The following is a 15661-nucleotide window of genomic DNA, read 5'->3' as shown; positions in this document are numbered from 1 at the left end:
GTCCTTATTTTGTTTCCATTTTTTTATGCTGCATATTTCTGTCCTCTTCTTTCATTCCCATTTTTATGAAATAAAGGTATGACTGACTCAGTCACACACACACACACACACACACACACACACACACCACACACACACACCAAAACAAAAAAACAAACCTGAGTGATATGGTAAGGTTCTGGGTGTCGCTTGTACAGTCCCAGAATGCCTTGCAGGATCTTGGGAAACTGTTCCGCCAGCTTTTCCTTCTCCATGATGTGGGTCATGTGACCCACCGCCTCCACGATCTGCAGTCGTAGCTGTGTAACACACATTTCAGTGTAGCTGTGTAACACACATTTCAGTGTAGCTGTGTAACAAATTTCAGTGTAGCTGTGTAACACATTTCAGTGTAGCTGATTAACACACTTTTCAGCATAGCTATGTAACACATATTTCAGTGTAGCTGTGTAACACACATTTCAGCATAACTGTGCAACACACATTTCAGTGTTGCAGTGTAACAAACGCATTTCAGAGTAGATGTGTAACACACTCATTTCAGCATGACTGTCTAACACATTTCATTGAGCTGTGTAACACACATTTCAGTCTACCTGTGTAACATACACTTTTCAGTGTAGCTGTGTAACTGAGCCCTCGTTACTCTCCCCTTGTCCGATGTGCGGGCATTCAAGGGAGGATGAGTTACATTTTTTGTTTAGTTGTAAAGCTTATGACGATATTCGAGAAAAATGTGTTGTATTTAAAACAAATTCAGCAAAGTATGAAGATATTTTTGGAGTGCTTAATTTAAATCAGGAAACTTCACTACAGTCACTTGCAAAATATATTGCAGAAGCGAATAACATGCGACGAAAAAAAACTCAACAATAATAAAATAGTATCAGGTGTTGCTCATTGTGAAAAGTGAAATCTGTGTTGTCACTCTCATATGGAAAATATTTATGTTATACATTTATATATGTTTTTGTTTTTATTTCTCACTACATGCCATTACTTTGAATGGATGGTCGAACTGCACTTTGTTGCACAGATTGATTGATTTCGTTTTGGTTTTGGTTTTCATCAATATTATTACTATTGATGCATGTTGTTATTTGTATTATGAACCCCCATGTCATTAGGGCTGTAAAGCTATTGACATTAAAGTGTTCAGTGTTCAGTGTTCAGTGTGTAACACACATTTCAGTGTCGCTGTCGCTGGACCTTGCAATTGGAATGAACTTCCTCTTTCGCTTTGTCATGTCTCCGCACTCAGCTCTTTCAAGTCTGGCCTTAAAACCCACCTCTTCCCAAAATAGCCTCCCTCCCCTGCCTCTTCCTTGTCTTCAGTTTCTCCAGTTATGCATGCATGTGAATGACTGGTGCGAAAACACTTTGATTTGTCTCTGCACAAGATTCAGAGCTACATAAATATCATTATTATTATTATTATTATCATCTTTATTAGCTGTACACATTTCAGTGTAGTGGTGTAACAAACATTTCAGCATTTCAGTGTAGCTGTGTAATGTACACATTTCAGTGTTGCTGTGTAACAAACACATTTCAGTGTAGCTGTGTAACACACATTTCAGTGTAGCTGTGTAACATACATTTCAGCTTAACTGTGTAACACACATTTCAGTGTAGCTGCATATCACACATTTCAGTGTAACTGTACACACTGCAGTGTAGCTGTGTAACACACATTTCAGTGTAGGTGTGTAACAAACACATTTCAATGTAGCTGTGTAACAAACACATTCCAGCATAGCTGTGTAACACACATTTCAGTGTAGCTGTGTTACACACATTTCAGTGTAGCTGTGTTACACACATTTCAGTGTAGCTGTGTAACAAACATATTTCAGCGTAGCTGCGTAACACACACATTTCAGTGTAGCTGTGTAACACAAACAGTTCAGAGTAGCTGTGCAATATACACACTTCAGTGCAGCTGTGTAACATACAAATTTAAATGTAGTGTGTGACATATTTCAGTTGCATGTAAAGATGTGTAAGTCATCTGACCCCCTGCCTCCACTATCTGCAGTTGTAGCTGTGTAAAATAAACGTTTCAGACACACAGTTTTTTTGTTTGTTTTTTAAAGAACACAATTTTAGACATCTATGCAGCACTGATATTAGTTGTCATAATATCTCTCTGTATCCCACACTTCCATGATCTGTAGTTGTAGCTGTGCAGCTCACAATTTCAGATGCATATACATTTATTTCAAAGAACAATATTAAACGTCCATGTAGACTTGATATTAGTTGTCATTATATTTCTATGTGACCAACAGCCTCCTCAATCTGTAGTTGTAGATGCATAGCATACACATTTCTGATGAATAAGAACATTTAAAAAATAATAATAAAACAAAAAAGAAGAAAAAAAAAGAAGAGAGAAACTGATACAAAACATTTGTGTAGAATTAGTATTAGCTGTTGTTTTCATCTAACAGATTATGTTTATGTCTGTTTGAGACAGATAAGATTACTTTAATTATGTACACCCTAACAATCTATGATTTCAAAGAATGCTTGCTCACAGCTTTTTGTGCACAAACCACTTTTGAAGTCTTTTTTTCTCTCCAAATTTAGTGTAAAGAATAAACAGGGGGAAAAAAATTCTGCTAGCTCATCAACAATAAACACAATTCTAATAATAAATTAATCACTTAAGTACAGAAACAAAGATGGTTAGTGGTTTAGTTTTCTTCATTCTAAGAACAAATTTCTCATTTCCATAATTATTACGCACAAACAGCTGAAGCACTGGCCAAACACATTTCCGCAATTTGACTGGAAGTGGACACGTTTCTAAAATGATGGCTGATATGTAATGTGACAGAACAATTTTCTAAAATACAACACCAAACACTTTACTCACACACTTTATATGACATTTGAGACAGGACGTCAAAGTTGAAATAAAAATTAAAAATCAAAACTTAATCATGGAAGAAAATGAAGACAAATGAAGTTGTTGTTTTTTTAAACAGCCCAAAACAAAACAAACAAACAAAGAACAAAACCCACTGTTGAATAAACAAAGATGAACTGTCATGAGTTACAGTTATATATCACGCTTTAACCCTTAACAGTTGAAATCAAGGTGGCAGGAGTTTGAAGAGCATTTACTATTTTTGTGTTCTCCTCAACAGTGTCACTGATTTTGCTGAACAAAAGTAATTCAGTCAAAGTCCAGATAAAGAATGATCACTGGCATCCTGACCAGTAAGCTCTCTCTTATCTCAGTGAGCTGACAGTTTCAGTTTCAGTTTCAGTAGCTCAAGGAGGCATCACTGCGTTCGGACGAATCCATATACACTACACCACATCTGCCAAGCAGATGCCTGACCAGCAGCGTAACCCAACGTGCTTAGTCAGGCCTTGAGAAAAAAAAAAGAGTAAATAAATAATAGATAATAGAGCTGACAGCACTGCATTGACAAGCATACCAAACAGCAGCAGTCAAAGGGTTAAAGACATTCCATGCTGCAATCCTCTTTCAACAATGTCTGGAGGCAAAGGGTTAAGAGAGCCAACAACACTGTATGGGTGAGATTAACGAGCTATTGGCATTTCGCCTTTGAGGTCAAGTGGTTCGTGACTGTGGTCTTCAATCCAACAACACTCTCAGCCCAGCTGTTACCTTGGTTTCTTTGGACTGGAGCCAGTTGTTGAAGAGCAGTTCATAGGCGGAGAAGATCTCTCCGGCAAACCTGTCCTTGGACACAGAGGAGTCTGGGGCTTTGTCCAGGTTGGCCACATACTCCACAATGGCCTCGCTGAACTTGGACAGTGCTGGGGGACATAGTACTCACTCTAATGTGTTGTGTTGGGTTGTATTGTATCATATCGTATTGTATCATTCTTTGTCACAACGGATTTTTCTGTGATAATTTGGGCTGCTCTCCCCAGGAAGATTGTGTTGTAACAGTGCAGCACATCCTACCTAACCCCAACATCCCACCCAACCCCCATACACACACACCACATGCCAACAACCTACACATCCATGAAAGCAGGTTTGTAGAGACATGCTTTGAGCCCAGATCTGAATACCTTATGGTCTTAACCTCTGTGTGTGTGTGTGTGTGCGTGTGTGCGCGCGCGCGTGTGTGTGTGTGGCTGTGTGTGTGTGTGCTTGTGTGCGTGCGCGCGCATACATGTTATCTTAGTAATATATACCTTTTATTTATTGGACGTTTTCATTTGTAAATATTGTTGTGCAATACCCTATTGTCTTAATGTGAGTGTTTTTTGGGGAGGGGGTGGATGGTTGGTGTTAGTCTGTCGTCAGCTATTGGGAATTCTTATCTGACTAGTTTTAATCTCTTTTTATGTTGCACATGATCATTTTATGTTGGTGTTTACAACGAGCCTGTGATTGCATAAGTTAATTTCCATGTGGATTAATAAAGTGTTTTTGACTGATTGATTGACTGAACGGAGATTTTGTTTCAGCAGGACAGAGTTGGCAGGAAGTTTATTCCAGGTGACAGGACCAAAGTATAAAAGGTAAGCTGTGCTTGTAGTTGTTTTTTTTTTTTACAATGTGGGGTACAGAGAATATGTGTCAGCAGATGATCCCACCAGTCTTACACACAGCAGACATAACATTTACACTATCTGGTTTCCAGGTAATATTCAGGCAATATTTCTAGGCAGATATATCATCTAGGCTATTTGATTTGCTGATAATATTTCGACAGTAAAACCAGTCTTTTATCAGACAGATACAGACTATTTAGTTTCCAAGTAATCCAACCAGTCTTGCACGTGGTAAATGTGATATTTACACTATTTGGTTTCCTGACAACATTGAGAGAGTCCCACCACTTTTACAAAGGGCAGAAATAACATTTACGCCATTAGGTTTCCTGACAAGTAAGTTCTATCTCAGGTACTTGTTGTGACTCGTGTTCTTATCATCTTTCTCTTACTCCAAACATGACAGAGAATCACAGAGCCTATACTCTGAGAAAACACTGTCCAGGTCAACAGTACCCCCACTCACCCGAGGCAAAGACCCATCTCATGTTGTCGTACTTAGCCAGACCCAGCATGGGCAGCATAGTTCCCAGCACTGCAGTCAGGTGAGGCACCATGCCATACACTGCACACACAGCCATACACCTGTCACCTTCATCTTTAATGTCAACACTTACTTCATGTCACCAACAGTGATAACCATCAACAGTCAGGTGAGGCACCATGCCATACACTGCACACACAGCCATACACCTGTCACCTTCATCTTTAATGTCAACACTTACTTCATGTCAACAACAGTGATAACCATCCCGGGAGCTAAAAAGGGGTACCTATGAGAGTGCATATGCTGTACAATGCATGAGAAAATCATATAGGGCCTAAAAGAGTAGTCATCAGCAGCTGTTGAGTGGCACAGTGAATCAGCTGGTGAATTAGTGGAAAAGATGAAGGACCTCTGTACCTTGGAATCAGTTAGTGAGGAACCTCTATACCTGGGAATCAGTTGGTGAAGGACCTCTATACCTTGGAATCAGTTAGTGAGGACCTCTATACCTGGGAATCAGTTGGTGAAGGACCTCTATACCTTGGAATCAGTTAGTGAGGAACCTCTATACCTGGGAATCAGTTGGTGAAGGACCTCTATACCTGGGAATCAGTTGGTGAAGGACCTCAAAACCTGGGAATCAGTTGGTGAATGACTTCTACACCTGGGAATCAGTTTGTGAAGGACCTCTAAACCTGGGAATCAGTTTGTGAAGGACCTCTAAACCTGGGAATCAGTTTGTGAAGGACCTCTATACCCGGGAATCAGTTGGTGAAGGACCTTTATACCTGGGAATCAGTTGATGAAAGACCTTTATACCTGGGAATCAGTTGGTGAAGGACCTTTATACCCGGGAATCAGTTAGTGAAGGACCTCTATACCTGGGAATCAGTTGGTGAAAGACCTTTATACTTGGGAATCAGTTGGTGAAGGACCTTTATACCTGGGAATCAGTTAGTGAAGGACCTCTATACCTGGGAATCAGTTTGTGAAGGACTTCTACACCTGGGAATCAGTTTGTGAAGGACCTCTAAACCTGGGAATCAGTTTGTGAAGGACCTCTATACCTGGGAATCAGTTTGTGAAGGACCCCTATACCCGGGAATCAGTTTGTGAAAGACCTTTATACTTGGGAATCAGTTGGTGAAGGACCTTTATACCTGGGAATCAGTTAGTGAAGGACCTTTATACCTGGGAATCAGTTGGTGAATTGGTGGAAAAGATGGAGGACTGGCAGCATCTGATTTAACAATACAAGGGCAATCCAAATGTTGAATGCTACACGACATCCGCTAGACAGATGCCTGACCTGGAGCATAACCAACATGCTTAGTCAGGCCTTGAGTGCAAGCTTGTATACTCGTTTAACTATCAAAGTGGTTTGCTTTTTAAATAATTTTGCCAGAGGACAACACTCTTGTTACCATGGGTTCTTTTTCAGTGTGCCAAATGCATGCTGCACACGGGACCTCAGTTTACCATCTCATCCGAACGACTGGATGCTCAGTTCAATTTTCCAGTCAAACTTGGGAGAAAGGTCAAGAGAAGGATTCAAACCCAGACCCTCAAGGACTCTGTATTAGCAGAAGAGCATCTTTACTATTCTGCCACCTTGCTCAAAGTATAGAAAACAAAACGTTCCCAATCCTGTGATAAAAAGAAAGTAACTAGTGGTGGAGGGACGAGTACCATTGGCAGAAGCCAGGTTGCCAATGGTCTGCACCACAAAGAAGTGTGGCAGCACTCCAGGCTGGAACTTCTGCAGCATCTCCCCCATCACGTCGTCACAGTACTTGTTGCCCAGGGCCACCAGCACACCACTCGCCGCCGTCTGCCAGTCCGGCTCCACTTCCTGCCACCACACACAGCCCTCATTCACCAGCTGTTCACACAACACTGACAGCCCTCATCAACCCTCATTCACCAGCTGTTCACACAACACTGACAGCCCTCATCAACCCTCATTCACCAGCTGTTCACACAACAGTGACAGCCCTCATCAACCCTCATTCACCAGCTGTTCACACAATACTGACTGACAGCCCTCATCAACCCTCATTCACTAGCTGTTCACACAATACTGACTGACAGCCCTCATCAACCCTCATTCACTAGCTGTTCACACAACACTGATTGACAGCCCTCATCAACCCTCATTCACCAGCTGTTTACACAACACTGACTAAATGCCCTCATCAACCCTCATTCACTAGCTGTTCACACAACACTGACTGACAGCCCTCATCAACCCTCATTCACCAGCTGTTCACACAACAGTGACAGCCCTCATCAACCCTCATTCACCAGCTGTTCACACAATACTGACTGACAGCCCTCATCAACCCTCATTCACTAGCTGTTCACACAATACTGACTGACAGCCCTCATCAACCCTCATTCACTAGCTGTTCACACAACACTGATTGACAGCCCTCATCAACCCTCATTCACCAGCTGTTTACACAACACTGACTAAATGCCCTCATCAACCCTCATTCACTAGCTGTTCACACAACACTGACTGACAGCCCTCATCAACCCTCATTCACCAGCTGTTCACACAACACTGACTGAGGAGAAAAGAAAAGGACTGTTTCCAACCTCTGACAAACAAAAGGTTAAAAGGTTAAAGGTCCCACAGCCTTGTATGGCCATCAGACCAGTGAATTCATGTTCAATCATCAATGTGTCTATGGCTTGGCAAGCACAAATCACGTGCCATCAAAATATTCAAGAGTTCATGTCAGAATGAGAATGAATTCTTTATAACAGCATTAGAAGAGAACATTTTCTTAGATAAAAAGAATCGTGTGATGTGTGATAATTTTCTTTTCTGACCAACTTGTGCATGAAACTGCATGTTTAATATTGGTTTTTGAAATTTAAACTTGTTCTAGAATATAAAATATACATTTTCCCTGATGATACACTTCCTTTCTAAAGAGTCCCCACACACCTGGATCTTCACACACCTGGATCTCAAGGCACATGACCCCATGCACACAGATCACATACCTGACCCCATGCACCTGGATCTTCACACACCTGCATCTTCATACACGTTAACTCCACACCTGATCCCACACACCTGCATCTCCACACACCTGACCCCCCTGGTTACCTTGGACTGGGTCAGTTCCTGGGAGGCCTGGACTCCCACACACCTGACCCCACACACCTGGACTACACATCTGACCACACACACCTAGACCTCCACACCTGACCTCAGAAACCTGACCCCACACTCACCTGGACTCCCACACACTGGACCCCACACACCTGGATCCCCCCTGGTTACCTTGGACTGGGTGAGTTCCTGGGAGGCAAGCTGAATGAGGTCCACAGCCATGCGAGCGTCCAGAGCGTCCAGCGTCTCCTTCACAATGCGCTCTATGCAGTTCAGGATCACGATGCGGTGGTCCAGTGACAACTGAAGGCAACAAAACGTGTGTGTGTGTGTGTGTGTGTGTGTGAAAGTGTGTGAATATGTGTGTGTGTGTGTTTGTGTATGAAAGTGTATGTGAATGTATGAATACATGTGTATGCGTGTGTGTGTTATTTGAGTCTCTGTGTGTGTGTGTGTGTTAAAGTGTGTGTGTGTGTGTGTGTGTGTGTGAGTGTGTGTGTGTGAATGTGTGGATACGTGTGTGTGTGTGTGTGTGTGCATGTGTGCATGTGTGTGTGTGTGCGCGCGCGCGTGTGCGCACATGTGTAAATACGTGTGAATGTGTGTTTCCTGGTAGTTTTGTTTCATTGATTGAAAACACCAGTCATTGTGGTTTTGTTTCATTAAAGCATCCATCATTATAATCAATTCTCAGTTTTGGTTTCATGGAGCTGATAAAGGGTGCATACTGATCCATGTATGCTACCCCACATCAGCTTGAAAAAAAAAAAAGAGGACAGGTACCTGACTGATGTTCAATAATGATAATGGACAAATTAAACATTTCCACAGTGTACTCCTCTGGTATAGTGTAGAGCACTACACACTTTACAGTCACTTCACTTTTCCTTTCTTCTCTTCTGCATTCCAGTACCTCTGACAGGTAAGCCTCCTGACATGAGTCAGAGTGGAGACCACCACCACCATAAGAGCAGATGGTCCACCATGACAGACCCACCATAAGAGCAGCTGGTCCACCATGACAGACCCACCATAAGAGCAGCTGGTCCACCATGACAGACCCACCATGACAGGCCCACCATAAGAGCAGATGGTCCACCATGACAGGCCCACCATAAGAGCAGATGGTCCACCATGACAGGCCCACCGTAAGAGCAGCTGGTCCACCATGTGAGGCCCACCGTAAGAGCAGATGGTCCACCATGACAGGCCCACCATAAAAGCAGCTGGTCCACCATGACAGGCCCACCATAAGAGCAGATGGTTCACCATGACAAGCCCACCATAAGAGCAGATGGTCCACCATGACAGGCCCACCATAAGAGCAGATGGTCCACCATGACAGGCCCACCATAAGAGCAGCTGGTCCACCATGACAGGCCCACCATAAGAGCAGCTGGTCCACCATGACAGGCCCACCATAAGAGCAGATGGTCCACCATGACAAGCCCACCATAAGAGCAGATGGTCCACCATGACAGGCCCACCATAAGAGCAGCTGGTCCACCATGTGAGGCCCACCATAAGAGCAGCTGGTCCACCATGACAGACCCACCATAAAAGCAGATGGTCCACCATGACAGGCCCACCATAAGAGCAGCTGGTCCACCATGTGAGGCCCACCATAAGAGCAGCTGGTCCACCATGTGAGGCCCACCATAAGAGTAGATGGTCCACCATGTGAGGCCCACCATAAGAGTAGATGGTCCACCATGACAGGCCCACCATAAGAGCAGCTGGTCCACCATGACAGACCCACCATAAGAGCAGCTGTATTCACCTTGGTATGTTTCTTGAGGTAGGAGTGGCATGCACTGAGCACAAGCAAGGGTTTCTTCTTGCCCAGGTCAAAGAGTGCGGTGCCGATCACTTCCTTTGTCTCCTCATCCTTGTCATGGGCTGCGTCGATCAGGGCCATCGTCATGTCTGGAAAAAAAAACGGTGCCAGTGGCGGATTTCATTCATCCCTTTGGCTCTCTGTTCTTTCTCTCTGCCTATGTCTCTCTCACTTTTTCAGTTTTGTTTGTACCCCTTCAAGAGGGGGTGAGCCTATTCTTGAGTGAAATATCTCTATCTGTTATCTCTCTCAAATACACGCACGCAAATATACACGTTTACATGCATATGCACAAGCAACTAAGCATGTATGCGCGCGCACACACACACATGCACACACACAGAGTTAGTCTGGCTTCTGTTCAAATGTGTGTGTGTGTGTGTGTGTGTGTGTATGTGTGTGCGTGCATGTGTGTGTGTGAGTGTGCACGTGTGTGTGTGTGTGCGTGCATGTGTGTGTGTGTAGTGCGTGCATGTGTGAGTATACACAAGTTTTTATATTGATATGCACTTGTATGTATCCTAATTTGTACTGTATCTGTGTTTGTGTATGATTTTTGATTCATGTTCGTACCTTGTTGTGTACTATCCCCCCCAGCCCCCACCCCAACCCCAAATATTCCTTGTGACCCCGATACACTTGGTAATAAAGACATGTTCTATTCTATTCTATTCTAAAATCACACACACATAACTCATAAACTGTCACCCTTCTTGTTTGAAATTAGGTGCTGGAAGATCCAATGGAAAGGGGACTGGCAATCATGCTTCATTTTTTATGGTTTTGCATGTGCGTGTGTGTGTGTGTGTGTGTGTGTGTGTGTGTGTGTGTGCTTGCTTACATGAGCTACTGTGTTTTCTGTATCAAAAACAGAAGAAAAGAAATGTAATTTTCTCAGTGAAATAAAAGTCTGAATATCGGTAAAACTAAGAAGTGCATGAATGTAACTTTGATATCCGAGTCCTAACAAAATCTTTTAAGTTATAATAGCAATTTCTTGAGAAATCCACTGCTCAAGAAATTGTGAGTCTTCATGTCTGACAGGGAAAGAGGGGAAAAGAGAAAGTCAGCTACGGAGGAACATTAACTAATTTAAGTATTACAAACTGACATCAAAATCAAACAAAATTACAGTAATATTAATAAGTTGTCTATTCAAAAAAATAAAAGAAAATACTATTAAAAACAATACAGACATTAAAGCAGTCTCACACACCTATATGCTTGCCCAATCAAGTGTACATGCTCACACACACACACAAAATTCCCTGTCCCATATTCACCTGAATTTAGAATGCGCATTCATTAAACATGACACCTCCAGCTCCCCTTCCATTCACCATGAATTATTCAGTGATGCTGAGGATCTATCATGATTCAACTTATTTAACTTATGTGTTCAAGCAAGTCAATCTGTCTTGTACCTGTGCTAAGCTGACTTATATGATGGCTGGTTCTTCGCTTGTGAAGATCAGTGGGAAGTTCCCGCCAGGGATGGGCGGCATGCCTTTTGATGACTGATTAGTCCAATCTGTGATCTGCAGAGTCTGTGGCATTGTGGGCAGGTGTAGATCTGGCCTGCGTTGCTGGGCTGTGGACCTGGGTCTTTCCTTCTCCTTCTTTTCTCCTGGATGTTCAGTCGTCTGGTTTCCTCAAAGTGTTGGGTTCCCCTGAGCGTTGAAGATCTCCAGCTACCTCTATCTGATGCTGACTGCTCCCATGTCTTGGGGTTGAAGCCCGCTTGGTATAGTTGCTTCTTCAGTTGGTCCTTGAATCTTTTCTGTGGTGCGCCTGTATTGCGTTTGCCTTGGACCAACTCCCCATAGAATACTGCTTTTGGCATGCGAGTGTCAGGCATCCAGGTGATGTGTCCTGCCCAGCGAAGTTGTTTTAGCATGAGCATTGAATTGATGCTTTGCAGTTGAGCTTTTTCTAGGACTTCTATGTTCGTTATGTAATCCTTCCACTTGATGCCCATGACAGACCGAAGGCATCTCTGATGGAACTGCTCCAGCCGCTTTGTTTGTTTCCGGTACAGCACCCATGCCTCTGATCCATATAGCAGTGTTGACAGTACAGCAGCTCGGTAGACTTGCATCTTTGTGGAGAGTCGCAAGGAGTGGTTTTTCCATACTCTTTTCTGGAGGCGGCCAAATGCACTGCTTGCCTTTGAAAGGCGGTTGTTCAAGCAAGTTAATCTGTCTTGTATGTACCTATGTTCAGCTGACTTATATAAACTGTCATGAATAACTATAATGGAAAAGATGAACACATTCAGGTACAAAACACTATCATGCATGTAATCTATACAGCTCTTGATCAGTTATCAAGAGAGTTTGCTTTTCTTGCTTCAAGTGAAAAGATAACCAGATAATGGGCTAACACTACAGGCAAAGACTGTCCAACAGAACTCCTTGAGTCATAGTCATGACTGCTCAGTGACAACTCAACTAGTCAGGTGAATGTGATGCAGATAACTCAAAGACCAAACACCACAAATCAACTGGATTAATTAGATAATGGACTATACTATTTTCTAAAGCTCATTAAATATGTACATTTATCATTACAATCAAATAATATGATGATCGAGCTGACTGATTCATTCATTAGAAAATATCAATTAGCATTGGGCAGTAACTAAAGCACAAACCTACTGGAATTTAAACCAGACCATGAAACTAAAATTCTGTAAAAATCAAAATTTGTACTCTATCCTCACCTTCCTTGCTCAACATCTTTGTCTTTGTAAAATTCTGTGCATGTTATTTAATGGCAGTGTACATTATTTGATTCTAATGTAATTTTACTGGTGTTCATAACAAAAGTTACACTACTTACAGGTCTCCTTTCCTGATGATCTAATGGTGAATTATGAATCTACGCCACTTCTGAAATAATGTTTTTAGGTTCTACTGAGGGCAATCTCCAGCAGTGTCAAAACTACCGCACCATCAGCCTGATTAGTCATCCCAGCAAAGTCATGTTGAAAATCCTGCTTAACAGACTGAAACCACAAGCAGAAAACATCATTGCTGAAGAACAGGCAGGTTTCAGACCAGGAAGGAGCACAACTGAACAAATCTTCAACTTGAGGTTGCTATGTGAGAGGTACCATCAACACCAACAAGACCTCTACCATGTCTTCATTGATTTTAAGAAGGCATTTGACAGGGTCTGGCATGCAGCTTTGTGGGCTACCATGAATCTGTACAACATCAACGCCAACCTGATCAGACTGATACAGCACCTCTATGACAAAGCCACCAGCGCCGTCTACCTCAACAATAGCATCGGGGACTGGTTCAGAACCACAGTCGGAGTGAGACAAGGCTGTCTACTCTCCCCAACACTCTTCAACATCTTCTTAGAAAGAATAATGACTGACGCACTGGAAGAGCATGTAGGAACAGTCAGCATAGGCGGCAGAACAATCACAAACCTACGTTTTGCCGACGACATTGATGGACTGGCTGGAAAAGAAGAAGAACTGGCAAGCCTGGTCAAACATCTAGACAAAGCCTCCACATCGTATGGAATGCAAATCAGTGCGGAGAAAACCAAACTGATGACTAACAACACCAACGGCATCAGCATTGACATCAAAGTCAACGACGAAAAGCTTAAAACAGTCCACAGCTTCAAATATCTGGGAGCAATCGTGTCAGATGAAGGATCTAAACCAGAAGTACTCTCGAGAATTGCCCAAACAACAACGGCACTCAACAAGCTGAACACCATCTGGAACAACAAAAACATCGCTCTCAGCTCAAAAATCAGACTGATGCGTTCCCTGGTTATATCAATATTGCTCTACGCCTGCGAGACTTGGACCCTGACTGCAGACATCGAGAGAAGAATCCAAGCTGTCGAGATGAGATGCTTTCGTAGACTACTTGGCATCTCCTACAGAGACCACATCACTAACACGGAAGTGAAGAACAGAATCCAGCAAAGTATTGGACCCTACGAAGACCTTCTGTCCATAGTGAAAAAACGCAAACTTAGATGGTATGGACACATCTCCCGATCATCTGGTCTTGCCAAAACGTTCCTGCAAGGCACCGTACAAGGAGGCAGAAGGAGAGGACGGCAGAAGAAGAGATGGGAAGACAACATCCGGGGGTGGACAGGCTTGACGCTCGGTGACGCCCTGAGGAAATCAGAAAACCGTGAAGAGTGGAGAGGAGTGGTGGCCAGGTCAGCAGCGGTGCCCCAACGGTCTGAACCCAGACTACGGGAGAGGTGAAGGTGAAGGTGAAGGTGAATAACATTATAAGTTAATAAATGTAATGTGTCTACTATGGTAATGGTTTAGACTGTTTGTCAAAATGCTGAATAAACATTTGAGCAACTATTCAGTCTATCACGTGAAGGGACCGTCCACTCTTGCTAAAAGTGAGGCTTTCATACAAACAAATTTTGTCTACATCACATGCTGGGCATAAATATGTTGTAATATGTAGTGTGTGTGTGTGTGTGTGTGTGTGTGTGTGTGTGTGTGTGTGTGTGTGTGTGTGTGTGTGTGTTCACCTGCATGTCCACATGCATAACCAATACACACACACACACACACATATATATATATATATATATGTGTGTGTGTGTGTGTGTGCGCGCGCACGCATTTATATGTACAATTACATGCATACATATTTATAGACATGCATGTAATGATGTATGTGTATGTGGGTGCGTGGGTGGGAGTGAGGTGTCAGTGTGCACGTCTGTGTGTGGGCGCATGTGTGTGTGTATGGGGGCGGGGGTGGGGTGGGGGGGGGGGGGGGGGGCGGGGGGTTACAATGTGTGTGTGCACACACTGATATGTCTATATCAGATATACTTGCAAGTACTTTATATTTTCCTTTTCTTCTCAATTCTACAATCACGACATACCCTGTGGAATGACTGGCTTTTTTTTTTTTGGAAGACGATACACAGACTTGTTTTATTTCAATCAAGGGTTCATACTGAATACTAATAACACGTCATTAAAACAATCAATCCGTGAAGACAATGTATTATCAACGTTTAACTGTCACAACACATGTGCTGGCCAGACCAAAACAGTGTGCAGACGACATTTCGGTTATCTATTTCAGCTACTTTCCTTATTCAGAGAAGGCAGCACACGACAAAGCGTAAACATAGAAACTGAGTTGCACACTCACCATCGACCTGGCCGCCTGTGGCCCGAATTGAATCGCCTTCAGGGCCCGGCATTATCATAGAGTGCTGTCAGTTTTCCTGACAAAAAGTCTGCAAAGTTTCCAACGTTCACTCCCTCGCACTCGCCGTCATGTGATGTCGAAACGAAGACTTCCGGAACAAAACCAAGGGAGACAAAGTATTCTGTGATTCGTTCGATTACCAATAACACTTCTTTCCCTTGGAATATACAGTGAAAAAAAAAAAAAGAAAAGAAAAAAAAGAAAAAAGAAAGATAATTAGAAAAAATAAAAAGCGTATCATGCAAAATGTACCATTCACAATTCATTTAAGGCCTAGGTTTTTGTTCGACACACACGCAAATGCAGATCATGTAACTTAAGGAATGCGGGTTATCTATTTCCGTTGTAAAATTTGATAATTTTTTTTTTTTTTTATGTTCAGCTGTTAAGTTTTAAGGTAGCATGCAGACTTATCAATGTTGCTTCAAAAG

General features: G+C 42.8%; 1 protein-coding gene across 3 annotated transcripts in view; it reads right to left on the bottom strand.

Annotated features, from left to right (window-relative positions):
• LOC143285510 (maestro heat-like repeat-containing protein family member 1) overlaps positions 1–15300 on the bottom strand; it is an 82196-nt gene extending 66896 nt beyond the window's left edge. For all 3 annotated transcript variants that reach the window (XM_076592845.1, XM_076592844.1, XM_076592846.1), the window contains exons 1-7: positions 15171–15300; positions 9943–10088; positions 8334–8465; positions 6725–6887; positions 5015–5113; positions 3647–3798; positions 159–299 (exon numbers count right to left, since the gene is read on the bottom strand). In XM_076592845.1, the coding sequence (XP_076448960.1) occupies positions 159–299; positions 3647–3798; positions 5015–5113; positions 6725–6887; positions 8334–8465; positions 9943–10088; positions 15171–15228 (891 nt within the window). In that variant the 5' untranslated portion in view covers positions 15229–15300. The remainder of the gene's footprint in view (positions 1–158; positions 300–3646; positions 3799–5014; positions 5114–6724; positions 6888–8333; positions 8466–9942; positions 10089–15170) is intronic.
• Between the last annotated feature and the right edge of the window lie 361 nt (positions 15301–15661).

This window comes from Babylonia areolata, chromosome 9 (genome assembly GCF_041734735.1).
Source record: "Babylonia areolata isolate BAREFJ2019XMU chromosome 9, ASM4173473v1, whole genome shotgun sequence".
Lineage (NCBI taxonomy): Eukaryota > Metazoa > Mollusca > Gastropoda > Neogastropoda > Buccinidae > Babylonia > Babylonia areolata.
Note: the sequence above shows the minus strand (reverse complement) of the source record. Positions and strands in the feature narration are given on the sequence as shown.